We start from the raw sequence: 24021 nt of genomic DNA on the forward strand, positions 1-24021 counted from the left end.
CAGGAACTTCCACATGCTGTGGGTACGGGCAGAAAAAACAACAACAACCAAAAAACACTGAAAATGTTTGCTGTGTTTTATACTTTATAATCAGTTTTTATACACCTTATCCAAACCTTGCTGCAAACTGTGATCAGTAGGGCAGGTAATATAACATCTCCAACCTAGTGACACTGAGATTCAGGAAAGTCAACCAACTTCCCAGGTGATGCAGCTTATTAAGTGTGAGAGCGGAGTTCCCGTCGTGGCGCAGTGGTTAACGAATCCGACTAGGAACCATGAGGTTGCGGGTTTGGTCCCTGCCCTTGCTCAGTGGGTTAAGGATCTGGCATTGCCGTGAGCTGTGGTGTAGGTCGCAGACGCGGCTCGGATCCCGCGTTGCTGTGGCTCTGGCGTAGGCTGGCAGCTGCAGCTCCGGTTAGACCCCTAGCCTGGGAACCTTCATATGCCGAGGGAGCGGCCCAAGAAATGGCAGAGACCAAAAAAAAAAAAAAAAAAAAAAAAATTTAAAAGTGTGAGAGCTTAGATCTAAGTCAGCTCCAAATCCTAATGGTAGTTTTTCCCATACTCAGTCCCTGAATGTATCTTATTAAAGAGTTTATGACTTCACACTTAAAAGGTTATAGTAAAGAATGGGTATTCTGGCTTTCCTGCTGTGGCTCAGAGGCAGCATGGGTTTGATCCCTGGCCTGGCACAGTGGGGTAAGGATCCAGTTTTGTTGCAGCTGTGGCTCAGATTTGATCCTCGGCCTGGGAACTTCCATAAGCCTCTGGTGTGGCTGAAAATGAAAAAAAAAGGGTATTCTTCAAAAGGGTTTGGCATTCTGGTATAAAAATTAATAACTAAGTGTGGGAGTTCCTGTTGTGGTGCAGCGGAAATGAATCCAACTAGGAACCACGAGATTGCGAGTTCAATCCCCAGCCCTGCTCAGTGAGTTAAGGATCTGGAGTTGCTGTGAGCTGTGGTGTAGGTTGCAGATGCAGCTTGGATCCTGTGTTGCTGTGGCTGTGGTGTATGCCAGCAGCTGTAGCTCTGATTGTACCCCTAGCAGGGGAACCTCCATAGGCCACAAGTGCGGGCCTAAAAAGCAAAAAAAAAAAAAAAAAAAAATTAATAACCAAGTGAATTGTGTCTAGATATAGAATAAATTTATAAGCTACAATTGGTTTCAGTTGTTTCTGGGAGATCACTAAGGTTTTCTTGATTTCAAGGATGATCTTAGGATGATTAATTGTCTCTCATTTGGGGAAAACTAACAAACCACTAGAAATGAACTCTTACAAGATGGGAGAGAACATTCCCACCCCAAAGAGCTTTACTTTTTATGGAGTTACTATAAAAGAGGATGCATGTTTCTTTTGCTTCATTGATAACCAGTCCTTCAGTACACAGATAGTAGCAGCATGACCCAGGACATACCATCAGGAAACTGGTCAGCGTCATCATCAAACATGGCTTCCTTGAGGGCAGACTTATTGAAGAGACTGATGCTATCTGAATAGTTATACGGATTATAGTCTCTAGAGCGTGGAGAGGAGTGAGCAGGCATCGAATGGAGCAATGAAGCTTTGTTATCAAGGGCCGTTTGGCTTGAGTCAGTAGCATCACCTCCTGCTCTTGGGTCAGACATCCCAGGCCCGCCACACATCTATTAAAGGGAAGGGGAAGGCAGAGAAAATTAACCCATTTTCAAATATCTCTTCAAAATACTAAAAACATATTTCCCTACTGCTGAAAGGCTATTTTAAAAAGGTAACAACAACGACAAAAAAGGAATGGAAATCAAATGAGTTAAGATTTAAATTCAAAAAGTCAAAGCTTATAGAGAAGATGTAAAGAAACCACGGCTATGAGGGCAAATAAGAACCATAAAAGAATGCCTTCTCTAGTGATGCCTATAGTTTCCTTGCCAATGGCTTGATCAAATAGTGTGATTAGCTACAGCTTCTCCATGCCAGTTAAAGATAGCATCACAGAACTAAAAACTACCAGATACTTATCATTAAGGTTGTTGATTATACAATGAAGTATGTCAACAAAGTCTAAGAAAACCAAATTTAAAAAGGCCTATTTAAAACAAAGGCCTAAAATAATCACATAACTTTTGGAAGGATGCCTGATGTAGTTTGAGTTCATTAACAAACTTATCAAAATATCAACTACCAACAAAATATCACCATTAACACCATTTACTGAGCAACTATGTGCTAAGCCATTAGCTAGCTGCTTTACAAATATCCTTTAAATATTCACTGTGTACCTATTCCACACCAGGTATCATTCTTGGCAATGAGAGTATATTAGTGAACAAATGAGAAAACACTATCCTCATTAAGTTTACATTCTAGGAGTTCCCATCGTGGCACAGTGGTTAACGAATCCGACTAGGAACCATGAGGTTGCGGGTTCGATCCCTGGCCTTGCTCAGTGGGTTAAGGATCTGGTGCTGCCATGAGCTGTGGTGTGGGTTGCAGACATGGCTCCGATCCCGCATTGCTGTGGCTCTGGTGTAGGCCAGTGGCTACAGCTCCGATTAGACCCCTAGCCTAGGAACCTTCATATGCCACGGGATGGGCTCAAGAAAAGGCAAAAAGACAAAAAAAAAAGTTTACATTCTAGTGGAGGGACAGAGACATTAAAAAACCACAATGAATGAGTAAGTATGTGGTACAGTAGGAGTGATGAGTGTATGGGAGGCAGTACAGTATTAAAGGAATTGTGAGTGCCAAGATGGGAGGGTGGAGGCTGCAGATAAAATATGGTGGTCAGAGTACGACTCACTGAGAAGCCATCTGAGTAAAAGGAAGTGAGGCAACTGGCCATGGGGTGATCTGGAGGAAGAGTGTTTAAGGCAGAGGTAGCAGCTATGACAAAGGCCCTGAGGAGAGAATGCCTGGTAAGTTAAAAAAAAGAGCAAAGAGGTGTGTGTTTAGAACAGAGTAAAGTAATGGGCAATGAGGCCAGACAGAGGGAAAAAAGTCTATTGTGTAGACTGCGTATTTTGAAGATAGAGTTGACAGATTTCCTGATGGACTGAGTAGGCAGGATGAGAAAAAGAGATTAGACAAGGACTACTGTTCTGTTCAAGGTTTTGGGCTAAGCAATTAGCACTGCTATCAACTGAGATAGAAAAGATCAGGAGTTCTAACAGGCAGTTAGAGAGAGGTCTGGGCTGGGTGGAGTCATGTGATTTATTATACTCACAATAATTTTTGTCTTTTTTAGGGCCACACCTGTGGCATATGGAGGTTCCCAGGCTAGGGGTCCAATCAGAGCTGTAGCCGCTGCCTACGCCACAGCCACAGCCACAGCAACGCTGGATCTGTGACTTACACCACAGCTCATGGCAACACCAGATCCTTAAGCCACTGAGCGAGGCCAGGGATCTAACCTGCGTCCTCATGGACACCAGTCAGATTCATTTCCACTGAGCCACGATAGGAACTTCAACAGTAATTTTTAAGTATGTAGTAATATCCCTATTTTCCTTAGGAGTGCACTGAGGTTTAGAAGTAATAATCTAATTAGTAAATGCCAATCTCACTTCTGCCAGAATTTACTGCTTGAGCTCCAGACACTGTACCATGCATCTTTGGAGGAAAAAGATTCAATTAAGCAGTGACTCTTACTAACCTATTATTGCTACCACATGCAGCTTTGGGGATAGGGAACCTCAAACACAAGGAGTGGTAAGTAGGTTTTTGGCAACCAGTTTAGTAGATCCAGTTTACTAGCTTTGGAGATAGGGAAGCTCAAACACAAGGAGTGGTAAGTAGGTTTTTGGCAACCAGTTTAGTAGATCCAGTTTACTAGCTTTGGAGATAGGGAAGCTCAAACACAAGGAGTGGTAAGTAGGTTTTTGGCATCCAGTTTACATATAGGCATGGGCAGAAAAACAATAGTAGGAAAGAAGTCAGGAAGCAGAGGGAGCCCTTTAGAGATTTGCTGAAGCACTGCAATGCTCCACAATTTTGCAAACACTGAGAAACTACAGATTCCACAGGAAGTTGTGGGATAGATTGTTTTGAGAAAAGTCTAAGCTGTCAGTGAAAAGTCTAAGAAGCAGAGTAAAAAACAATTGCTCTTTGTATAGTGGCAGAGTCAACAAACTGAATAATAATAATCACAAATGTCAGAAAGATGGGTCATAACATTCTTAATTTGAACCGCATTCAGTACCTCTATGCATTAACAAGAATAAAAAACATCTAACCACCTTATTTTGTCCTATAAGAGCCATGTCATCTGGCCCACGTTTCAGTCCTCCACACTTTCATAACGTTCCAAATACACCTCCTCGTTCTTAACTGTACAAAGTTTGCTCCCATCTAAATGTCTTTGCACTTGTTATTTCTTTCATGGAATTCTCCTCTTTTAAATCTTGTATGGCTTTATTTGGGTCTCAATGCAAATTTAATCTTCCCTGACCACTTAAATCTAAAGCAGATTCACTTCACACTCTAACCGCAAACTCCATAGTATGCATCTCCAGCCAGAAATCTATAAGGAACACGAGGGCGGTGAGTCTGCCCTGTAGATGTGAGACCCAGAACAGGGCCTGGCATATGGCAGACACTTGGTAAATACTGAGTGACTGACCCTTGGACAGTTATATTTCAAAATGATAGAAAGCAAAGTTAAAACAAAAAACTTAATGAAAAAGGGAGCAATGTAAGAATATTCAAATACTCACTGAGTCGACATCATCTTTTTTAGATTCCCTTTTCAATGGCTCATTCATATCTTCTTGACTACGGAAGCTGAAATTCTGAATTGCTTCAGTGACACCTCTAAGAGAGCTATAAATATCTTCAGAGTTCATATTTTCTGTATCATAATCAAATGCACTGTGAAAAAGACATTTATGCATAGTTTTAAAATATCACACATTTGAGAAAATTACATAGGATATTTACAAAGACAGGAATGGAGACTGTTTATACTCTAAATCAGAATTAGCAAAACAAAACCTAACAGCTACAAGTGGCTAAGGTACATGTCCCCTTGTTTGACCATCAAGGGCAGCCTATAGTGACTCTAGAGTCATGGCTCTTTTTTTTTTTTTTTTCTTTTTAGGGCCACACCTGCAGCATATGGAAATTCCCAGGCTAGGGGTTGAATCAGAGCTATCAGAGCTACAGCTGTTAGCCTACACCACAGCCACAGCAACACCAGATCCAAGCTGCATCTGCGACCTACACCACAGCTCACAGCAACATCGGATACCCAACTCACTGAGCAAAGCCAGGGATCAAACATGCAACCTCATGGATATTAGTTGGATTCTTAACATATTGAGCCACAATGAGAACTTTCTAGAGTACATGGCTCTTAACAACTGGTTTACTTTTCACCTTCAAAAATGTTCTGACTGAACTAGAACAAGCAATCCAAAAATTTATACGGAACAACAAAACACCCAGAATCGCCAAAGCAATCCTGAGAAACAAAAACCAAGCAGGAGGCATCACTCTCCCAGACTTCAAGAAATACTACAAAGCCACAGTCACCAAAACAGTGTGGTATTGGTATCAAAACAGACAGACAGACCAGTGGAACAGAATAGAGAACCCGGAAATAAACCCTGACACCTATGGTCAATTAATCTTTGACAAGGGAGGCAAGAACATCAAATGGGAAAAAGAAAGTCTATTCAGCAAGCATTGCTGGGAAACCTGGACAGCTGCATGCAAAGCAATGAAACTAGAACACACCCTCACACCATGCACCAAAATAAACTCCAAATGGCTGGAAGACTTAAATATACGACAGGACACCATCAACCTCCTAGAAGAAAACATAGGCAAAACACTCTCTGACATCAACATCATGAATATTTTCTCAGGTCAGTCTCTCAAAGCAATAGAAATTAGAGCAAAAATAAACCCATGGGACCTAATCAAACTGAAAAGCTTTTGCACAGCAAAGAAAACCCAAAAGAAAACAAAAAGATAACTTTCAGAATGGGAGAAAATAGTTTCAAATGATGCAACCAACAAGGGCTTAATCTCTAGAATATCTAAACAACTTATACAACCCAGCAGCAAAAAAGCCAATCAATCAATGGAAAAATGGGCAAAAGACCTGAATAGACTGTTCTCCAAGGAAGATATACAGATGGCCAGCAAACACATGAAAAAATGCTCAACATCGCTGATTATAAGAGAAATGCAAATCAAAACTACCATGAGGTACCACCTCCACCAGTCAGAATGGCTATCATTAATAAGCCCACAAATAACAAGTGCTGGAGGGGGTGTGGAGAAAAGGGAACCCTCCTGCACTGCTGGTGGGAATGTAAACTGGTACAGCCACTACGGAGAACAGTTTGGAGATACCTTAGAAATCTATACATAGAACTTCCATATGACCCCGCAAATCCCACTTGGGCATCTATCCGGACAAAACTCTACTTAAAAGAGACACATGCACCCGCATGTTCATTGCAGCACTATTCACAATAGCCAGGACGTGGAAACAACCCCAATGTCCATCAACAGATGATTGGTTTAGGAAGATGTGGTATATATACACAATGGAATACTACTCAGCCATAAAAAAGAATGACATAATGCCATTTGCAGCAACATGGATGGAACTAGAGACTCTCATACTGAGTGAAATGAGCCAGAAAGACAAATACCATATGATATCATTTATAACTGGAATCTAATATCCAGCACAAATGAACATCTCCTCAGAAAAGAAAATCATGGACTTGGAGAAAAGACTTGTGGCTGCCTGATGGGAGGGGGAGGGAGTGGGAGGGATCGGGGGTTTGGGCTTATCAGACACAACTTAGAACAGATTTACAAGGAGATCCTGCTGAGTAGCATTGAGAACTTTGTCTAGATACTCATGTTGCAACAGAACAAAGGGTGGGGAAAAAACAATGTAATTGTAATGTATACATGTAAGGATAACTTGATCCCCTTGCTGTACAGTGGGGAAAAAAAAAAAAGTTCTGACTGAGGAGTTCCCTGGTGCTGTAGTGGTTAGGACTCAGCACTTTCACCACAGGGGCCTGGGTTCAACCCTTGGACTGGGAACAAAGATCACACATCAGGCTGCTGCTTGCAGGCTGAAAAAAAAATTCTGACTAACCAGGGACCGGCAAATTATAACTCCTGAAATCTAAGAATTTTTCATATAGTTGAGGAAAAAAATCAAAACAGTAGCATTTCATGACACATGAAAACTATAAAAAATTCAAATTTGTGTCTAGAAATAAAATTGTTTTAGAACATAGCAATGCTTACGTATGTAGCTATTGTCTATGCTATTTTCATACTACAACAGCAGAGTTGAGGAGTTCCCATCATGGCACAGCAGAAACGAATCAGACTATAAACCATGATGTTGAGGGTTCAATCCCTGGCCTTGCACAGTGGGTTGAGGATCCGGTGTTGTCATGAGCTGTGGTGTAGGTCGCAGACACGGCTCAGATCTGGCATTGCTGTGGCTCTGGCATAGGCTGGTGGCAACAGCTCTGATTAGAACCCCTAGCCTGGGAACCTCCATATGCCATGTGTGTGGCCCTAAAAAGACAAAAACAAACAAACAAACAAACAAAAAAAACGCAGAGTTGAGTAGAGGTGATAAAGACTGCATGGACTGAAAAACCTAAAATACCACGTGGTATTTTATAGAAAATTTGCTAACCAGTGCGATTAGCTCAAAGTAATGGTACCACTTGAAGAAGAGATACTATACACAAATTTGTAAGAAGGCTGAGAATTATTTTTTTAGGGCCAAACCACAGCATATGGAATTTCCCAGGCTAGGGGTTAAATTGCAGCTACAGCTGTTGGCCTACGCCAGAGCCAAAACTCAGGATCTGAGCCATGTCTGCGACCTTCACCACAGCTCACGGCAACGCCAGCTCCTTAACTCACTGAGTGAGGCCAGGGATCAAACCCACATCCTCATGGATACTAGCTGGATTTTTAATCTGCTGAGCCACGATGGGAACACCCAAAGTTAAACTTTTGTGAATTTACTAAGTATCTATGTCTAAGACCTTTCAAGTCAAGTAGAAATCACCTGGAATTACTGTCTGTTTTTCAAAGAATGGGAACCTGCAAACACAAATCATGATGGAAAATAACTCTTTTATTACCTTGGAGATAAAGTATTCTGAGATGTATTGGTAGGCGAAGTAAGAGGACTGGACCAGTTGGCTGGTGACCGTGGTGTAGGTCTTGTCAAAGGACTCCCCATGGAACCCTGCCGGAGTCAAAGAAACATTACCATGTAACAGGTAGTTCAACCAAAAGGCTCTTAAGGAAGCCACACAATCATGAAGTTGAACAACATGAAAGAGTCATAATTATAGGTCAAAATTTTAAATATTCATTTACTTATCTCTAGTTTTTATGGGGGAAAACATTCTTTCCATTCAGAAATCTAGCTTTTTAACTTTTTTTTTTGGTTCTCCTCACCTACCTCCTGCTTTCAGATATTATATCTTCTTCCTCAAAGATTAAACAAGATGCCAAATTAACTATTTTATTTTATTTTGGTCTCGCCCACGTGAAAATTCCCAGGCCAAGACCTGAGCCGCTGTAGTGATGCCAGGTCCTTAACCTGCTAAGCAACCAGCGAACTCTCCAAATTAACAACTGTAAATTAGCTTCCCGTTCTGAGACAATTTCCTTCCTGTATCCATTACTAATGCTCAAGTTTTATTTTTCCTTGAGTTTGTTTTACAAATTATTTTTACAAAGACAAAAAAGGTGTAAAATCTGGTAATGTGAGTAATTTGCCTATCTTTAAGGAATAATGAAACAATTCTCCTTTTTTTTGGGGGGGGGGCTGCACTCGTGCCATATGGAAGTTCCCAGGCTAGCGGTCAATTGAAGCTACAGCTGCTGGCTTATGCCACAACCACAGCAACGCCATATCTGAGCTGCATCTGTGACCTACACCACAGTTTACAGCAACACTGGATCCTTAATCCTCTGAGCGAGGCCAGGGATGAACCCACATTTTCATGGATCCTAGTCGGGTTGGTTAACCACTGAGCCACGAAGGGAACTCCTAATCCTTCTCCTTCTAAAACACTGATTTTGATCCCAAGAAATTATCCTCAGATTGTTTTCCCCTTAGACTTTACCTTAGGCTGGCCATAAAGGCATCTACTTTCTCCTTTATCTATTATAAAAATTATCTCTCTGTTTTTTTTAAAACTCAAGTTCAATTCTTTAGGCACATTATGTAAATGGTTCAGTACCATTTAGATATAACACTAAATGAGATCTTACTTCTCCAAAACAAAAATATCATCCAAATATCTAAGGACCAACAAGCCTGTAATTAATACATGTGAACATATCCTTTAAAGCACTATTTTCCTTGGGCCTTATTTGTCATCTTTTCTGGTCCTCAAATAATGACTGGTTCATCTAAAGGGGATGGCCTAATTCTAATGGCTTGCAAAGCTGATGACCTCATCTAAGTTCTGCTACAGCTTGCTTTCCTTGTTCCTATCCTGCTCACCATTCACTACCATCCAAATATACACCAAATTAGAAAATAAACACGATAAGCCTAAGGACTCTCTTCAAGATAATATTTAATTCTGCTCAGGAAATGCTGTCCAATGCAGATGCAAAAATTATACATTAAGATTCAAGTTTACTTCATGTAAAAGAAAGCAATTATTGTTAACCAACCATCACATTATACAAGGGTCAAGAAAATAACTGAAAAAAACCTGGGTTCCATTGCCAGTGTTTCGAAGGTGATTATGAAGAAGTTTGGTAGCACCATCCTGAAAAGTTTTTGGTAAAGCTCCTAATAACATTGTAAACTCTGGGGTATTGAGTTCAAATAAGGAAATCAGGACTGACTGCGCTGCCTAGAAAACAAACACAGACAAGAAGTAGATGAATATATTTTGGTTACTTGAAGGAGACCAATTTCTTCACTCAACATTTCTGTTCAATAGTACAGGGCCATCTTTCTTTGCTGGAAGAATAAAAACAATACGACCTAATGATCAATGGTAAAAATCAATCGGATGGTTCCTAGAGTTACTCTATCAATATACATTACTACTGCAGTTCTCCTGATAAATGATTACAAGAAGAAACATGGATTAAAAATAAGGAAGTACATCTTGAAGTTATACAAAGCCCATCAAGAGCAACTTAGCACTTTAATTTTCATTTCAATATATGATTCTTTTTTTTTTCAGGCTGTGCTCACAACACGTGGAAATTCCTGGGTCAGGGACTGAACCTGTGCCACAGCAGTGACCCAAGCCATAGCAGCGACAATGTCAAATCTTTTAACCTTTAGGCCACCAGGGAACTCCAATCTATGATTCTTAAATTAACTAGTCATACCTACTCTTCTCTCATAGCAGCTAATCTTGACAATCTACAATTTGAAGCTAAAACTAGCCTAATGTCTGTGGAAGTGGGAACAAAACAAAGATCACTCAGATCAGTTAAGAAACAAATTTCTTTCTTTCTCCTTTTTTTCAATGGCTGCACCTGCAACATATGGCAGTTCCCGGGCCAGGGATCAAATCTGAGGACCTGTGGCAACGCCAGATCCTGCGAGGGGCTAAGGATCAAACCTGCACCTCTGCAGCTGCAGTCAGATTCTTAGCTCATTTTACCACAGTGAGGAACTCCTCCCTTCTTTTTCTAAAAAATCAACTGAGTTATTAAAAAAAAAATTGTGAAATCCAGATTATATAGAAACTTAATTAAGAGAAGAAAGAAACCTAAAGAGTTCATGATCATGACTTGTATCTAAATGTGCATATCTTGTTTTGGATCCTTTTTTTTTTTTTTTTTTTTGCTTTTTAGGACCACCCATGTGGCAGGCTAGAGGTCAAGTTAGAGCTGCTGCTGCTGGCCTACACCACAGCCACAGCAACACAGGATCCGAGCCGCATCTGCAACCTACACCACAGCTCTCACAGCAACGCCGGATCCTTAACCCACCGAGCGAGGCCAGGGATCGAACCTGCATTCTCATGAATACTAGTCGGATTCCTTAAGGCTGAGCCATGATGGGAACTCCTTTTTCTGATCTTACTCTATGAAAACCTAGGTGTTCTATGTTTATGGCATCTCATATACAACATAACTCTATGTTTAGTTTCTCTGGACCTTCTGAAAGGAATGATTAAATTATGCTATATGGGAGCAATGGCTACTACACAACACAGCCTTGAAAGATGATGCAGGCCTATATATGAAGAGATTGGGAGAGGACTGTTAGATACTGCTGAAGGAAAAAAAATGGTAAAATAGCAATAACATAAGCCCATTGTTTTACGAATAAAATAAATACTGCGTGGGTATGCACTCTTAACATGTTAACAGTGCTTACATAAAGCTATCTGAATTTTGAAACAAAATTTTATGATTCAGTTTTAGGAACTGAAACATTGAAGGGATCTCAAGTTAATTTAAGCAAATGAATTAGCTTTATTTTCCCTCTAGAGATAGCCCAATTGTTTCCAAATCAGTGTATCCTTTCCTCATGACTCAACTGACACCTTTATGATATGAACTAATCTTCTACATAAACTTTAGTTTCTCTGGACCCTCTTTTATGTTCCACTGATCTATTTGCCTATTTCTGCATAAAACAATAGAGGTGGTTTTTGTTGTTGTTATTTTTGCTTTTTTTTTAGGGCCAAACCTGCAGCATATGGAAATTCCTGGCTAGGGGTCAAATCAGAGCTGCAGCTGCTGGCCTGCTCCATAGCCACAGCAACATGGCATCCTTAACCCACTGAGTGAGGCCAGGGATCAAACCCTTACTCTCATGGATACTAGTTGGGTTCGTAACCTGCTAAGCCACAATGGGAACTCCCAAACAATACAGGTTTAAAACTGCATGATTTAAGATGCAATAGCTCTATTCTTCTTTTTTCTTTTTAGGCTGCATCTTCGGCATGTGGAAGTTTCCAGGCTAGGGGTTGAATTGGAGCTGCAGCTGGAGGCCTATTCCACAGCCACAGCAACAATGGCTCTAAGCCAAACCTGCAATCTATGCTACAGCTTGAAGCAGCACCAGATCCTTAATCCACTGAAGGAGGCCAGGGATCAAACTCACATTCTCAGGGACACTAGGTCAGGTCACGAGAGGAACTACACTTTAGTATTTTTTGATGAAGAGCTTAATTTCTGTGAATTTATATTTTAATGTCACATTTTAAAAAACTGTACATTTGCATTCTTTAATTATAATTATCATAAATTCTTTGATGGAGAGGAAATCAGAATCAGATCTAAGAAGACTTCATCATTCCAAGAATGATGTCAAATGACCCCCTTCGTGGTGGATTATGCACTTATTTACTATGAGATATATTTCTTCTCCAGAGATTCCTTGTTTGTGTATCAATTGTAGATTTTTGGTTTGCAGTCATTCTGAAGTTTTGATATGAGTCTATATGTATATGAGATTGTTTTAAGCTGTTGTTCTCTTAATTGCAAGTTCATCTCCAGTGTCCTGCATTTGTACCCACCTCTTCTCATGATTCCTGATTTTGGTGGTATAATTGTGCATGGATGATTTCGTATCTTTACTGTATATATACCTTTACTGGTGAGCCTTGTCATTTGTGGTAATTTCTGTTTCCTGTTGCTGTCTTTTCTTTTCTGCCTAGAGAAGTTCCTTTAGTATTTGTTGTAAGGCTGATCTAGTGTAGCTGAATTCTCTCAGCTTTTGCTTATCTGTAAAGCTTTTGATTTCTCCTTCAAATCTGAATGAGAGCCTTGCTGGGTAGAGTAATCTTGGTTGGAGGTTTTTTCCTTTCATCATGTTAAGTATATCATGCCACTCCCTTCTGGCCTGCAGAGTTTCTGCTGAAAAATCTGCCAGTAACCTTATTGGGGTTCCCTTGTATGTTATTTCTTTTCCCTAGCTGCTTTCAGTATTTTCTCTTTGTCTTTAATTTTGGTCAGTTTGATTAATGTGTGTCTTGGGGTGTTCTTCCTTGGGTTTATTTTATATGGTACTCATTGTGCTTCCTGGATTTGAGTGAGTGGTTCCTTTCCCATGTTAGGGAAGTTTTTGGCTCTTATCTCTTGGAATATTTTTTTCTGTCTCCTTCTCTCTCTCTTCTCCTTCTGGCACCCCTATAATATGGATGTTGGTGCGTTTCACATTGTCCCAGAGTTCTCTGAGACTCTTCATTTGTTTTCAATCTTTTTTCTCTTTTCTGTTCTGCATCCATAATTTCCACTCATCTATCCTCCACCTCGCTTATTCTTTCTTCTGCCTCCTGTATTCTGCTGTTAGCTGCTTCTAGTGAGTTTGTTATTTCAGTTATTGTATTTTGCATCTCTTCTTGTTTAAGTTTTGTATCTTGTATCTCTTTGGTCAGTGTTTCCTGTAAGTTATCCATCTTTGCCTCCAGTTTATTTCCAAAGTCTTGCATCATCTTCAGCATCAACAGTCTAAAGTCTTTTTCCTGGAGGCTGAGAATCTCCTCACGGCTTAGCTGTTTTTCTGGGGTTTTTCCTTTCTCCCTCATCTGAGTTAGATTTCTCTGCCTTTTCATTTTTATAGGTTTTTGGTGTGGTGACCTTTTTACAGATGGTAGAGTTGTAGCCTCTCTTACTTCTGGTGTCTGTCCCCCTTGTGGCTGAAGTCAGTATGGGGACTTGTTGTAGGCTTCCTGGTGGGAGGGGCTGATGCCTGCCCACTGGTAGGTGGAGCTGATTCTAATCCCTCTGGTGGGTGGGGCTTAGTCTCTGGAGGGGATTAGAGGCAGCTGTGTGCCTGGGGGAGGGGTTTTAGGCAGCCTGTTTACTGAGGGGTGGGGCTGTGATCCCACCTGTATTGTCATTTGCCCTGGGGCTTCTCAGGGGCTGACTGACAGGTGGGGCCAGATTTTCCCAAAATGGCCACCTCCAGAGAAAGACAGCTGCTGAATATTCCCGAGAGCTTTGCTTTCATTGTCCTTCTTTCACAACAAGCCACATTCACCCCTGTTTTCCCAGGATGTTCTCCAAGCACTGCAGTCAGGTTTGACCCAGATTCCCATGGAGACCTTGCTCTGCCCTGGGACCCAGTGCATGTGAAAGTCCATGTGTGCCTTTTAAGAATGAGGTCTCCATTTCCCCCAGTCCTGTGGAGCTCCTGCACACAAGCCCCACTGGCCTTCAATGCCAGATGCTCCAGGGGCTCTTTCTCCCAGTGCCAGATCCCCACACATGAAGGTTTGATGTGGGGGTCAGAACTCTCTCTCCTCTAGCTGAGCCTCTGTGAACCAGTTAGTTTTCAGTCTGTGGAGCTTCCCACCCGGGAGGTGTGGGGTTGTTTATATCGTGAAGTCACCTCTCCTACTTCTTAATGTGGCCTCCTCTTTTTCTTTTGGAGTAGGGTATCTTTTTTAAGGTTTCCAGTCCATTTGGGTGGAGATTGCTCAGTCTTTAGTTGTGAGTTTTGTTGTTTTTAGGAGAGAAGTTGAGTTCCAGTCCTTCTATTCTGCCATCTTCTGTCACATTTGTTTTATTAGTTACATTTTACATTTATTTAAAAATAATTTTCTCAGTCTTTTGGAGTTCCCATTGTGGCACAGCAGGAACGAATCTGACCAGGAACCATGAGTTGAGGGTTCAATCCCTGGCCTCGCTGTGGCTGGGTGTAGGCCGGCAGTTGTAGCTCCAACTGGACCCCTAGGCCTGGGAACCTCCATATGCCTCTCGAGTGTAGCCCTAAAAAGAAGAAGAAAAAATTTTTTCCCAGTCTTTAAATAAAGTAATACAAACTTATGGGTTTTAAAAAAATAAACTGCTTTTTAGAAAAGGTTTTATAATTCTCAATTCCTCTGTTCAGCTCTGCAGTGTTCTTTTCTATAATGCTTGCTGTTTTTCTGATTGTTACACATTATATAATTATTCATCAACTAGAAATTATGCTTATATAATTTATCAACTAGAAACATTTTCCAATAATTTCCTACTACTTTAGATGGAAACTTAGCTTCCTTTCAACATCAGCCCTACTCCTCCTACCCTCTTCTCCCTTAAATAACATAGCAACAGTTTGTTATTTTTTGGGGGGGCAGGGAAGCACCTGTGACATGTGGTAGTTCCTGAGCCAGGTATTGAACCCACACCAAAGCAGCGACCTAAAGCACAGCAGTAACAACACTGGATCCTTAACCTGGTGAGCCACCAGACAACTCCACATTTGTCTATTTTTGTCACACTTACCAACATAATCTTTAAACACATAAATCAGGTCATATCATTCCCTTACTTAAAACATACCAAGGGTTTCTATAGGCAGACCAGTATTTCTTTTCATGGAATATGCCCAATTCTTAATTTTGACCAAGTCTAATTTATCTAGTTTTAGAATCCATTGCCAAACCCAAGGTCATGAAGATTTATTTCCCTTCCACCTCGTTTTCTTTTTTGGCTTCCCAATGGCATATGGAGTTCCTGGGCAAGGGATCAGATCCAAGCCACAGTTGTGACCTATGCCACAGCTGCACAATGCTGGTTCCTTAACCCACTGTGCTGGGTTGGGGACCTAACCTGTTTCCTAGTGCTCCAGAGACACTGCTGATTCTGTTGCACCATAAAGGGAACTCCTATCCCTGTTGTCTGAAGAGTTGGTTTAGCTTTTACATTTAAGTCTTTGATAACTTTGAATTAATTTTTATATACGCTATGAGTTAAGGGTTCAATTTTATTCTTTCACATGTAGCTGTTCAATTGACCCAAAACAATTTGTTGAAAAGACTAGAATTTCCTGATCAAATGGTCTTGGTACCCTTGTCAAAAATAAATTGGGGAACTCCTACTGTGGTACAACGAGATCGGTAGCTTCTTGGGAGCGCTAGGATGTGGGTTTAACCTCTGGCCCAGCACAGTGGGTTAAGGATCTGGCATTGCTGCAGCTTCAGTTTAGTTCATGGCTACAGCTTGGATCTGATTGCTGGCCCAGGAGCTCCAAATGCTGAGGGTTGATCAAAAAAAAAAAAAAAAAAAATGGAGAGAGAGAGAATTTGCCATAGTTTTCTTTTTAGGCTCTCAATTCTATTTCACTGGTCTTTATGTCTATCCTTTTGCTAGTTTCATACTGTCTTAATTATTATTTGCTTTATATTAGGTTTTGAAATAAGCAAGTGTGAAGTCCTATTTTTTTTTTTCCAAGATCGTTTTTGCTATTATGGGTCCCTTGGAATTTCCTTATGAATTTTGGAATCATCTTGTCAGTTTCTACCAAGCCAGCTGGGATTATGGTAGGGATTACATTGAATCTGTAGATTACTTTGGGTAGTACTGCCTCTTAAAAATGTTAAGTCTTCTGATCCAAGAACATGGGTTGTTTTCCCATTTATTTCAATTTCCTTTAATTTCTTTTAATTGCTTAATAGTTTCTACTAAAAAATTTTGCACTTCCTTTGTTAAATTTACTATTTTACTCTTTTAATGTTATTTTAAATGGAATTAAAAAAATTTTACTGTTAGAAAAAAATTATGGCTGCACCCGCATCATATGAAAGGTCCTGGGCCAGGAACTGAATTTGAGCCAAGTGTGACTTACGCTGGAGGTTTTTTTTAAAATTATAGTTGATTTACAATGTTCTGTCAATTTCTGCTGAACAACAAAGTGGACCCAGTTATATATATATAACATATATATACATATACATATATATATGTGTGTATATATATATATTCATATTCTTTTTTTCACATTATCCTCCATCATGTTCTATCATAAGTGACTAGATGCAGTTCCCTGTGCTATAACAGCAGGATCTCATTGCTTATCCACTCCAAATGGAATAGGTAGCATCTATCACCCCATACACTGGATCCTTTAATCCACTGTGCTGGGCCAGGGATTGAACCTACACCTCTGCAGTGACCCAAGCCACTGCAGTCAGATTCTTAACCCACTGTGCCACAGCAGGAACTCCTGGAATTGTGTGTTTTTTTTGTTTTGATTTGTTTTTGGGTTATTCATTTCAAGTGTTTAGAAATACAACTCATTTTTGTAAACTGATTAAAAAAATTTTTTTTTCTCCAGGGATTTCCTGCCATGGCACAGTGGAAACAAATCCAACTAGAAACCATGAGGTTGCAGGTTGGATCCCTGGCCTCCCTCAGTGGGTTAAGGATCTAGCATTGCCATGAGCTGTGGCGTAGGTCACAGACGTGGCTTGGATCTGGCGTTGCTGTGGCTGTGGCTTAGGCCAGCGGCTACAGCTCCATTTCGATCCCTAGCCTGGGAACCTCCATATGCCTCGGGTACATCCTTAAAAAGACAAAAAAGACAAAAAAAAAAGACGAAAAATTTTTCTCCGTATTTTTAAATGGATTTTATTTTTTAGGTTCCCAGCCAAACTGAAGAGAAGGTACAAAGATTTCCATATATCCATACATACACAGCCTCCCCCACCATCAAAATCTAAAGACACCTCATTTTAATCCTTCTCAGGTCCCTAAACTCAGGGTTGACCAGAAATACCCATCTCTTCCTATGATTCATACATCTTACTACCTTTGGAAAAACTAATGCCCACTGAACACCTCCTATATGTCAGGTATTTTTATTAACACATTTTCATTTAAATCTTGCAGTATCCCTGAAAGCTATTGATTGTAAGCACTCAAAGAACTACAACTTAGGTTAAATGATTTCCTTTGAGAATATAGGATGAATAATGTGAGACTAGGTGAAACTGTAAAAAATGGTTGAATATCTGCACTTTCATATGATTCAACCTAATAGAATGTGAGAGGGTAAATATTTAAACCCAAGCCAGTTTAGTTTTAAAGTCTACACTCTTCATTTTACCAAATCTGCTCTAAGTGCTAGATTTTTAATTTTTCCCTTGGCAGCTCTGTGGTTTCAGATTTATATTCCCCTCCCTAAAAGATTAGAACAGGGTAGGGTCTGAGAGGAATATTTATCAACCCCAGGTATGACAAATATTGAGTTGGGTCTAGGGATTTTTATATCTTGCAATCTTGCTGAATGGGTTTATTAGTTCTAGTAATGTTTTTAATGATTCTGAAGGATTTTCTATATATAAAATTATATCTTTTGTGAATACAAGTAGTTTTACATTATCCTTTCCAATCTGGATTTTCTTTCTTTTTTTTTTTGTTTTCCTCCCCTAACTGCCCTGGCTAGAACCCATCTACAATGCTGAACTGAAATGATGAGAACAGACATTCCATGTGTTGTTCCTGATATTAGGGAGAAAGCGTCCAATCTTTCACCATAAAGTAGCTGTGGATATTTATAGGTATCCTGCATTAGACTGAAGTACTTCCCTTCACTTGCTAGTTTGTTTAGGTTTTTTGTTTTTTTAAAATCATGAAAAGATGTTAGATCTTGCCATATGTCTTTTCTATTCAGATAGTCATGCAGTTTTTGTCTTTTAATTACTGATATGGAATACTACAATTGACTCTCAGATGTTAATTCACCCTTGCATTCCTAGATTAAATACCACTCAGTCTTAGTGTATAATTCTTGCTTGCTCTCTTTTTTAGCTGCACCTGCGGCATATGGAAATTCTTGGCTAGGGATTGAATCTAAGCCACAGCTTAGACCTATGCCCCAGTCGCAGCAACGCTGGGTTCTTAACCCACCGTGCCACAGGGAAAACTCCATATAATTCTCTTTTTATGTTTTGCAGAATTTGGTGCCAGTATTTTGCTAAGGATTAAAAGTGTCCAAGTCTATAGGAGATACTGATCTGTAATCTTCCTTTTTTGGTGTGATCTTTTTGTTTAGGTTTGTTATCAAGATAAAACTGCCCCCATAGAATGAGTCTTCCTTCCTCTTCTAATCTTTTGGAAGAGTTTGTGAAGAACTGATATTAATATTTGGTAGAACTCACCAGTTAAGTCATCTGAGCCTGGGCTTCTCTCTGTAGGTAGTTTTTTGATTACTAAATCAATCTCTTCACTTGTTCTATTGACTTCTTGAGTCAGTTTTAGTTGTTTGTGTCTTTCTAGGAATTTGTCCATTTCCTCTAAGTTAACTAACTTATTGGCATACATTTTTTTTTGTCTTTTGTCTTTTTGTTGTTGTTGTTGTTGTTGTTGTTGCTATTTCTTGGGCCGATCCCTCGGCATATGGAGGTTCCCAGGCTAGGGGTTGAATCGGAGCTGTAGCCAGCAGTCTACGCCAGAGCCACAGCAACGCAGGATCCGAGCCGCGTCTGCAACCTACACCACAGCTCACGGCAACGCCGGATCGTTAACCCACTGAGCAAGGGCAGGGACCAAACCCGCAACCTCATGGTTCCTAGTCGGATTCGTTAACCACTGCACCACGACGAGAACTCCAGGCATACATTTTTTTGGTAGCCTTCCTTTACAATCCTTTTTATTTCTATAAGGTTAGTAATAATATTACTTCTTTCATTTCTAACTCTAGTGAAATTTGAGTCATCTCTTTTTTTTTTCTGGTCAACCTAGTTAAAAAGTTGTCAATTTTGTTGATCTTTCAGAAAAATCAACTTTTGGTTTCACTGACTTTCTCTATTTTTTTCTTTTTTTCATTTTTTTCGGTGGCACCTGTAGCATATGGATGTGCCCAGGCCAGGAATGGAATCCAAGCCACAGCTGCAACCTACACCAATTTTTAACTTACTATGCTGTGCCAGGGATCAAACCTGCGCCACCACAGAGATAATGCCAGAACTTTAACATGCTGTGCCACAGTTGGAACTCCTCTACGGTTTTTCCACTCTGTATTTTATTAATTTTTGCTTTAATCTTTTAAATTTTTTTTCACTGCACTTGAGGCACATGGAAGTTCCCTGACCAGGGAATGAACTTGCACCACAGCAGTGATCAGAGGCACAGCAGAGATAATGTTGGGTCCTTAACTTGCTGAGCCACCAGGGAGAGTTCTTGCTTTAGTCTTTTTTTTTTTTTTTTTTGGTCTTTTTAGGGATGCACCCACTGCATATAGAAGTTACTAGGCTAGAGCTGAACTGGAGCAGTAGCTGCCTGCCTACACCATACCCACAGCAATGACAGATCCTTTAACGAACTGAGTGAGGCCAGGCGTCAAACCCGTGTCTCATGGATACTAGTTGGGTTCATTACTGCTGAGCCATAACGGGAACTCCTGCTTTAATCTTTTTTGTTTGTTTGCTTGTTTTTTTTTGTTTTGTCTTTTTAGGGCTGTACCCACAGCATATGGAGGTTCCCAGGCTAGGGGTCCAGCCAGAGCTGTAGCCACTGACCTACGTCAGAGCCATAGCAACACGGGGTCTGAGCTGCATCTTTGACCTACACCACAGCTCACGGCAACACCAGATCCTTAACCCACTGAGAGAGGCCAGTGACTGAACCCACATTTTCATGGAAGCTAGTCGGGTTCATTAACTGCTGAGCCATGATGGGAACTCCTGGTTTTTTAAATTGAAATACAGTTGATATATATTAATCATCTAATATATAATACTATGTTACATGTATACAATGTAGTGATTCACAATTTTTAAGGTTATATTTCATGACCCCCAAGTCCATCCATGTTGCTGCAAATGGTAAAATTCTGTTCTTTTTTATAGCTAAGTAGTATTTCATTATATATATAGGAAATATACATATTATATATATTGTATATCATATATACATACACACACACATCACATCCTCATCCATTCATCTGTTGTTGGACACTTAGGTTGTTTCCAAGTAAATTTTGGCAATTATAAATAATGTTGCTATGAACATGGGGGTGAATGTATCTTTTTGAAGTAGGGTTTTTTGGTTTTTTGTTTGTTTTGATATATATACCCCGGAGTGAAATTGCTGGGTCACATGGCAGTTCTATTTTTATTTTTTGAGAAACCTCTATACTGTTTTCCACAGTGGCCACATCAATTTATATTCCCACTAACAGTGTACAAGGGTTCCCTTTTCTCAAAATTCTTACCAATATTTGCTATTTGTGTTGTTTTTGATGATATCCATTCTGGCTGGTGTGAGATGACATCTCCTTGTGGTTTTGACTTGCATTTCCCTGATGATTAGCAATATTGAGCATCTTTTTCATGTGCCTGTTGGGCACCTGCATTTCCTCTTTAGAAAATGTTTACTTAGTTCTTCTATTTTTTAATTGGTTTTTTATTTGATGTTGAGTTGTTTTGATATGCTGATTATTAATCCCTTTTTATCATTTTCAAATATTTTCTCCCAATCAATAGGTTGTTTTTTGTTTTGTCAATGGTTTATTTTTCTGTGCAAAAGCTTTTAAGTTTAATTAGGTCTCATTTGTTTATTTTTGCTTTTCCTTTGCTTTAGGAGACAGATCCAAAAAAGCATTGCTGCAATTCATGCCAGAGACCATATTCTGCCTATGTTTCCTCTAGCAGTTTCATAGTATCTGGTCTTACATTTAGATCTTAAATTCCTCGAGTTCACTTTTGCATATAGTGTTAGAGAATATTCTAATTTCATTCTTTTACCCAGAGCTATCTAGCTTTCCCAGCACCATTTATTGAAGAGATTGTCTTTTCTTCATTGTATATTCTTGCTTCCTTCATTGAAGATTAACTGACCGTAAATTTCTAGGTTTACTTCTAAACTCTCTACTCTGTTCCATTGATCTATACCTCTATCTGTGTACCACTATACCATACTGTATTGATGATTGTTGCTTTGTAGTATATAGCCTGAAGTCAGGGAGCTCTTCTTTCTGAAGATTGTTTTGGCTATTGGGGTGTTTTGTGTTTCCATACAAATTTTATTTTTGTCTTTTTTAATTTTTTATTTATTTATTTTTAGGGCCACAGCCATGGCATATGAAAGTTCCCAGGCTAGGAGTCAAATCGAAGCTGCAGCTGCTGGTCTACACCAGAGCCACAGCAACACAAGGTCCAAGCCTCATCTGCAACCTACACCACGGCTCATGGCAACGCCAGATCCTTAACCCACTGAGTGAGGCCAGGGATCAAACCCGTGTCCTCATGGATACTAGTCAGGTTTGTTTCCACTGAGTCACAACATGAACTCCTCCATACAAATTTTAAAATTATTTTTTCCTGTTCTGTGAAAACTGCCATTGGTTTTTGATAGGGATTGCATTGAATCTGTAGACTGCCTTAGGCAGTAATATCATTTTAAGGATATTGATTATTCCAGTCTGAGAACATGGTATATCTTTCCATCTGCTTGTGTCATCTTCAATTTCTTTCATCAGTGTCTTAACAGTTTTCAGAGTATAGGTCTTTACCTTCTTAGGTAGGTTTTATTTCTTGGTATTTTATTCTTCTTGATGTGATGGTAAATGAGACTGTTGCCTTAATTTCACTTTCTGATAGTTTGTTGTTAGTGTATAGAAATGCAACTTATTTCTGTATATTAATTTTGTATCCTGAAACTTTACTGAATTCAGTGATGAGCCTTAGTAGTTTTCCAGTGGCATCTTTCTGATTTTCTATATATAGTATTCATGTCATCTGCAAACAGTACCAGTTTTACTTCTTCCTTTCCAATTTGGATTCCTTTTATCTTTTTCTTTTCTTTTTTCTTTTTTTTTTTTTTTAGGAAGGTTTTTATTTTATTTATTTATTTTTATTTTTTTATTTTTTTGCTGTTTCTTGGGCCGCTCCCGAGGCATATGGAGGTTCCCAGGTTAGGGGTCAAATTGGAGCTGTAGCCTCTGGCCGATGCCAGAGCCACAGCAACGCGGAATCCAAGCCGCGTCTGCAACCTACACCACAGCTCACGGCAACGCCGGATCCTTAACCCACTGAGCAAGGGCAGGGACCGAACCCGCAACCTCATGGTTCCTAGTCGGATTCGTTAACCACTGCGCCACGACGGGAACTCCTCTTTTTCTTTTCTGACTACTGTGGCTAGGACTTTTAAAACTATGTTGAAAAAAGTGGTGAGAGTGGGGATCTGTGTCTTATTCCTGATCTTAGAGGAAATGCTTTCAGCTTTTCACCATTGTGACGTTAGCTGAAGTTTTGTCTTATGTGGGCTTTTTAATGTTGAAGTATGTCCCCTTTATGCCTACCTTCGAGAGATTTTTTTTTTTCTTATCACAAATGAATACTGAATTTTATCTAAAGCTTTTTTTGCATCTACAATGATGACCATTTGGTTTTTATTCTTCACTTTCTTAATGTGGTTTATCACACTAATTGTTTGTAGATATCAAAAAATCCTTGCATCCCTGGGGTAAATCTCACTTGATTATGGTATATGATACTTTTAATGTATTATTGGATTTGGTTTGCTAATATTTTGCTGAGGATTTCTGCATCTATGTTCATCAGTGATAGTGGCTTATAATTTTTTTTTTTGGTGACATCTTTGTCTAGTTTTGGTATAAGGGTAATGCTGGCCTCACAGAATGAGTTCAGACGTGTTCCTTACTCTTCAATTTCTTGGAATAGTTTGAGAAGGATCAGTGTTAACTCTTCTCTAAATGTTTGGTAGAATTCACCTGTAAAGTTTTTCTATTTTATTAGTTTCTGCTTTAATCTTGATGATGTCTTTCTTTCTGCCTACTTTAGTTTGCTCCTCTTCTTCTACTTTTGTGGGGGTGGGTAAAGTTATTGATTTGATGTTTCTCTTCTTTTTTATTAAGGTATTATCAGCTATAAATTTCCCTGTTAAGTACTGCTCTAGCTGTATTCCATACACTTTGTTATGTCATATCTTCATTTTCATTCATCTCAGTGTATTTTCTAATTTCTCTTTTGATTTCTTCTCTGATCCACTGGTGATTTAGGAGCATGTTGTTTAATTTCTACAGATTTGTGAATGCTCCAAATTTCTTTCTGTTACTGATTTATAATTTCATTCCACTGCGGACAAAGACCATACTTTATATACTGTTTTATCCTTTAAAAAAATATTGAGGTTTGTTTCATGGCCTAATATATAGTCTATCCTGGGGAATGTTCCATGTGCACCTGAGAAGAATGAATATTCTGCTGTTGTTGGGTGAAGTGTTCATAATTAGAAATAAAGATCACAAAACTTATATCCTATGTACTCCTTGATAGCAAATATTGAAGGAAATAACCCATCAAG

General features: G+C 39.6%; 1 protein-coding gene across 28 annotated transcripts in view; it reads right to left on the reverse strand.

The window, feature by feature from the left end:
* Positions 1–24021, reverse strand: part of CLASP2 (cytoplasmic linker associated protein 2) — a 204308-nt gene that overhangs the window by 15860 nt on the left and 164427 nt on the right. For all 28 annotated transcript variants that reach the window (XM_047769742.1, XM_047769668.1, XM_047769725.1 and 25 more), the window contains 4 exons: positions 9717–9860; positions 8121–8227; positions 4695–4848; positions 1421–1649 (listed from right to left, as the gene is read on the reverse strand). In XM_047769742.1, the coding sequence (XP_047625698.1) occupies positions 1421–1649; positions 4695–4848; positions 8121–8227; positions 9717–9860 (634 nt within the window). The remainder of the gene's footprint in view (positions 1–1420; positions 1650–4694; positions 4849–8120; positions 8228–9716; positions 9861–24021) is intronic.

The sequence above is a fragment of the Phacochoerus africanus genome, chromosome 1 (assembly GCF_016906955.1).
Source record: "Phacochoerus africanus isolate WHEZ1 chromosome 1, ROS_Pafr_v1, whole genome shotgun sequence".
Taxonomy (NCBI): Eukaryota; Metazoa; Chordata; class Mammalia; order Artiodactyla; family Suidae; genus Phacochoerus; species Phacochoerus africanus.